This window comes from Sycon ciliatum, chromosome 11, assembly GCF_964019385.1.
Source record: "Sycon ciliatum chromosome 11, ocSycCili1.1, whole genome shotgun sequence".
NCBI lineage: Eukaryota > Metazoa > Porifera > Calcarea > Leucosolenida > Sycettidae > Sycon > Sycon ciliatum.
Genome location: NC_088653.1, coordinates 9,574,279 through 9,580,791, shown reverse-complemented (window position 1 = coordinate 9,580,791; position 6,513 = coordinate 9,574,279). Strand labels below are relative to the sequence as shown.

The window sequence follows — 6,513 nt, the reverse complement described above, 5'->3', positions numbered from 1 at the left end:
AGCGACCAAAGAAAAGACACAAGTGAAGAAGAAGAAGAAACACCGCTGCAGCAAGAAGATCGGATCGCTGCAGTCGCTAAAATGCACTAGCCTACTGACTGTAGTTCCAAGTGAGCATGCAGTCACGTGGTCATAAACAGAGTGCGTACCCACTCACGTCATACCGATACGTCATACATGACAAAAGAAAAGAAAGGAAAGTCACGCGCGAGTCAAACAAATCAAAGAGCGCGAGACTACGTACTGCAAATACTACGAAGAATTTGTTTGATAACAAATGCACAAGACGAGGAATTTGTTGAGAACAATTGGACAAGAATATATATCTCTTCGAAACTAGAATGGAGTCCGTGATGAGAATTCCAACGAGCCTGGACGCAGCTACAAAGTAAGAATACAATCAAATAACTAATATCGTCAGAACTATTGTAACAATACAAGCAGTTGATTTACCACTGTGTTATCTTTATATTTACACCAGTCCCCCAGGTAACACAGTGTCAATCGATGTAACGACTCGGGCGTTGGATATGACGACGGTTACGCAGACTACGATCGGCGACAGCCAACGGCTCAACATCGAGATCACACTGCACGGGCGACGCAGGCGCAGATCCAGACTCACACGACAACACAGATTCAGCAGCAGGTTTAATCAACTGAATGTTAACAGTCTTTTGTTGATCAAAGCCATCCACAGAACGACACACACGCACGGAACCAGGACCAAGGATCTCGGTGACCTTCCACCCAGCTTCGAACGGTGGCAAGCGCTTCTGCGAACGAGCAGGGTGACGGAGCAACACAGCATCACCGACAGCATATGGATTGGAAGCGCTGCCCTCAACAAAATCATGAGACGACAACTCAGCTTCGACAAAGTCACGAATACGAGCGGACCGACCAGCAAGGCTGTCCACCCAATCACTAAGGCTAGAACCAACAGCAGACTCGTCAACAGTTAACTGACGTGGAAGCCATCCACACATAGCTTCCATTGGGGACACACCAATCGCGGCATGGAGTCGCGTACGGTAGTAGTGCAACAGCACAGGCAACTCAGACTTCCAATCACTCGAGGAGTCGAGCATCTTGCGAATGAGGGTCAACAAAGTGCGATTAAATCGCTCAGCAGAACCCTGAGACTGGGGATGCCGAACTGCACCAGTACGCACCTTCGTGCCAAACACACGAAACAATGACTCGACAATGCCATTCACAAATTCAGTACCATTGTCCATACGAACAACTTCTGGGGAGCCCCACTTCAAACAAACATCGGTCACAGCTTCAGCAACTGACTGACCATCATGCGCACGTAGGGGAACAACCTCGACCCATTTAGTAAACACATCAACAATCACAAGAACACAATGAAAACGCCCACTGCGGTCAGAACCAAGTTCAAGAGTATCAATAACAATCTCCTGCCAAGGCTTACCGGGCAAATCTGGGCGAGCGGGATCAGCCGTCGGACCACTCTTACTACTGGCGGAAACACAAGCTTGACAATGCCGGACAAACTCAAGGCACAACGACGACATACAAGGGAAATAGCACTTAGAACGAAGCAGATCATACATCATTCGCCAATTACCATGGCCAGAATTCACATGAACAGAAGAGACGACAGCATGTTGCAAAGACGTAGGAATAACTGGTACAGACACCAAACCATCAATAGGCAACTTGATACTACGCACTAACATACCATCATCAACAAGCAATTGATCACGCACCTTTATGAACTCAGGAATGGAGACCAACTCACCACACTCCAATTGAGCAACAGCAGCTCGAATGGTGGGATCCACCTTCTGGCCTTCACGTATCTGAGCAAACGTGACAGGGCCAACCACAGACAGGCAGGCGGCCACAACATCAGTCGGTGCAAGAGCCTTTGCATACTTGATCCAGTCAGTCGGGACACGCGTCAGCTGATCAGCACGGTTCTCGTTCGTCGGAATCCACACGACCTCGATCGTCAGACCTAGCGTAGCGATGAGATCATCGATGATCTGGAGGCGACGACGCACAAGCAGCTCTTGCAGACCACCAGTCTTCACACGTTTGGAGTTGGTTACTACTTGCGTCAGCCATGCTGCCACTGTCTTAGAGTCAGTCAACAGCTTGAAACGGGAAACTCCCCACTTAGCGGCAAGGGAAATGCCTTCGACAGCGGCTTCCAATTCAGCAATATTAATATGCCGCTTGTCGTCAGGCTTACGAAGCCACGAACCATCCTCGACAATGTCACCACCGACCTCCAACGCCACGCCGACAGCAATATCAGACGCATCGCACCACACCTGGCATTGGCTTTCACCGTTGGGGTCTACGTGCCACACACCGGTAGCAGGATCGTGCTGGCTTAAACGGCTGGCGAGACTCATGCAGCGCTGAACGAGATCTGCAGGCAACGGGTCGTCCCAGCCAAGCTTCTCCAGACATGCCAAACGCTTCAGCCAACTACAATGAGGACGAAGCCATGACGCAACAGGGTAGTGGCTCGTCAACTGGCCACACCACTTGTAGAGCTCACGTTTCGTCGTGACATCAGCAAATGCGACATGCGACTCATCACGCCGGGACCAGCGCACTCGACCATCATCAGACTCGTTGAGCTGCAGTCCTAGAACCCGTGCAGCCGACATCTCCAAAGCAGGCTTAGTTGGCAGGCTGTAGCTAGCGAGCTGTTCTGTCAACACAGTCCGTTGACTCTTGGGGACAATGATGTCGTCGACATAGTTATCTGTATCGGGCAAGCTGCCGGTAGCGTACTTGATGATGGTGTCCATGAACTTCGGCGCCACACTCAGGCCAAACGCCATGCGCGTCATCACGTAGCGAACACCACGCCACTCGACAACTTGGAACCGTAGCAATTCCGGGCTGACATGGATTTGCAAGTACGCCTTGGTAATGTCCACTAACTCAAATTCATCAGCTTCACCCTTGAACCTCCACTGGCGCAACGTCTCGGCGCACACAGGCGACTTAGTGCCAGGGTGGGACACCAACAGCTTATTCAGGTGGCGATAATCTAACACCGGACGCACAGGTGTAGACGTCTTGTGCGGCTGACTCACAGCCATCAATGGCAAGACACAGGCAGGGCGACCATGGGTCTCAGCGTCGTGCTTCACCAGCCAGCCTCGCTCAATCCACTCATCTACAGCAGAGCAGAATTGCGTCTCCTCTGCCGCGGTAATTTTCTTCCGAGGGTACTCGCTGATACCAGGACCAACACGGCCATTGGGTTCTTCACCAGACTTCCATACCCACTTGACCTCCCAACGCTTCTCAGCCGACATCCAACGCATCTCGCCGTCATCAACCTTCAGGATGACATCGTTGCCGTGAGTCTCTACATGGACATGATGCGACAGCTTCGATGGCGGGCGCGTTGGAGCTGCAGACATTGGCGAGTCATCGGCGACTGGCTGGAGAACTTCTTTGTCAGCACTAGGGGTCATACTGTCGGTCAGCTGATCCTCATACACTTGTACACGTGTAGGGTGGCCAGGAGGCGGCACAGCTGCTGATGCTACTGACACCGACGGGCAACTATCTGCATGGGCTGGACCGGGCCCAATTACGACACGCACAAGCTGATCATTAGCATACTCTACAGACAGGCGCCCACACAAGGTCACCAGGTCAATGCCAATCAGTACATCGGCGGCCACTACACATAAATCAGGCACAACGACAGCATTCAATACCACTTCATGAATGCTCACCGGTCCGTCGTGTCTCCAAAACTTGAGGGCCACTGTGCCACACGTCTGCATGGTGTTGCCATCCAGTGCTACGATGCCGTCATTATTGGTCAATGGCGTCACATCAAGACCGAGGCGATGCAGCAGGGCTTCTGTCACTAATGTGCGAGTGGATCCAGTGTCTATCACAGCTGCAGCACGCACACTGTTACTCGCGTCAGGACCAGCACATTCAACAAACACACGAGGTAGCTTCGGGCACGATGGCGATGCAGATGCCAGGAGGCACACGTCCTTGGAGTGCACCGAGGCCCCAGCAACTTCTGAGCTAGCCTGTGTATCCAGCCACTTCTTCCTCAGCAAGCAGTCCTTCTTGACGTGCCCTTTCTTGTCACAGAAGTGGCAGAACGGGTCCTTGCGCCGGTGCTCTTGCTTGGCCGCGTGACCATTCCCTGCTCGGGATAACTTCGGGCAATGCCTTTTGAAATGGCCCGGTTCTCCACAATGGTGGCAAAGCCGCGGTGATGGCGTGGCAACACTGTCTTGCACATATGTGGCAGCTGCGGACACTGCACCAACTCTGGTGCCGGTTGCTGATCGCAGTGCCCGGATCCTATCAAGGCATTCAGACACCTTCAGGTCCCTGCCTGCCATGGACAAACGGACATCCTTGGCAAACTCAATTGGCAATCCGGCCAACAGCTGCTCGATCACCACAGGATCGGTATCGCTGTCACTCTTATGTCCAGACAGCTCTAACAGACGGCACAGCTCGGCAACATATACCTCTGGACTTTCATCCACTTTCAGCTGCCGCTGCTTAAACAAGCGGTACGCCTCACTGCGGCTCACGCAGAAGGACTTCCGCAGGATGCTCCTCACTGCATCCTTATCTCGCTTCTCCGTCTCACTCAGTTTTGAGAACACACGGTGGGCTTCGCCCTCCAAGAACAGCGGCAACCGTTTCATCTGTTGCTCCGTGCTTGTCCACCCCGATATATCTGCCAGTACTTCAAACTTCGACCAAAACATGTCAAAGTCGTCCACTCGGCCACGATACGGCTTCACGAATCCATCCAACTTAAGTGACGACATTTCTCTGTTGACAGAAGACGCACTGTCACTAACACTAGTATGATCAGCACCACCTTCACTGTGCCTGGATACCACGGATGTACTATCCTCAGGACTCCCAGGAGTCAACAAATTTTCAATGTCACGATCACTATGTCCAGGCGCCTGTGGAGTTGTCGGTGTGCTACTGATACCCCTGCCTCGAGCGTTCCTAAGTCTAGGAGGCATCGACTACCAGGCCACAACAGCACGCTTCGTCAGCACTCTACCAGTGCTCAGCGAACAACACACGACACGTGAACGATCGATCCGGACACAATTTACGAATTCAAGAAAATTCCAATTCGAAACCACGCTCGTATTCTCCGGTCCAAACCAGCGGGGTTTCGGCACCACGTTGTTACTCCACCACTATGCTCTCTATCTCTTCCAGCTAGCACTCCAGCACACTCGCACATGCACTGAGCCACAACTATCAACAAGGAATCAAGAGAGTTGAAATATTGAAATAGTGGTAAAGTTGGGAGAAAAGAAAACTGTTCTTTTTCCACGAGATCCAAGATCCATCAGGAAAAAGGACATGCACAAAATGGCGACCATGTCGTCCATTGACGCGTAATCATGGTAATCACAAACTAGTGCAGCGACCAAAGAAAAGACACAAGTGAAGAAGAAGAAACAGCGCTGCAGCAAGAAGATCGGATCGCTGCAGTCGCTAAAATGCACTAGCCTACTGACTGTAGTTCCACGTGAGCATGCAGTCACGTGGTCATAAACAGAGTGTGTACACACTCACGTCATACCGATACGTCATACATGACAAAAAGAAAAGAAAGGAAAGTCACGCGCGAGTCAAACAAATCAAAGAGCGCGAGACTACGTACTGCAAATACTACGAAGAATTTGTTTGATAACAAATGCACAAGACGAGGAATTTGTTGAGAACAATTGGACAAGAATATATATCTCTTCGAAACTAGAATGGAGTCCGTGATGAGAATTCCAACGAGCCTGGACGCAGCTACAAAGTAAGAATACAATCAAATAACTAATATCGTCAGAACTATTGTAACAATACAAGCAGTCGATTTACCACTGTGTTATCTCTATATTTACAACCCACATTCATACACATGTTGATGCACACACACCCTTGCACGCACACACACACACACTCATGCATGCATGCATGCACACACACACACAAACACACACACACACACACACAAACACACACACATCCAAAAACACACACACACGCACAACCCTCAGATCCCAGATCTCAGACCTGCCCATCGCAGAAGCAATGGTAAAGAACAGCTACGTTAGACACAGCAACTAGTGATGGGATAACACACACACACACACACACACACACACACACACACACACACACACACACACACACACACACACACACACACACACACACACACACACACACACACACACACACACACACACACACACACACACACACACACACACACACACACACACACACACACACACACACACACACACACACACACACACACACACACACACACACACACACACACACACACACACACACACACACACACACACACACACACACACACACACACACACACACACACACACACACACACACACACACACACACACACACACACACACACACACACACACACACACACACACACACACACACACACACACACACACACACACA

The 6,513-nt window shown here is 50.8% G+C and overlaps 1 protein-coding gene across 1 annotated transcript; it reads right to left on the bottom strand.

Annotated features, from left to right (window-relative positions):
* Positions 1-500: 500 nt before the first annotated feature.
* On the bottom strand, positions 501-4,817 carry LOC135827058 (uncharacterized). The gene has a single exon (XM_065339581.1). It carries the CDS (start codon positions 4,815-4,817, stop codon positions 501-503), a length of 4,317 nt encoding a protein of 1,438 aa, XP_065195653.1.
* Between the last annotated feature and the right edge of the window lie 1,696 nt (positions 4,818-6,513).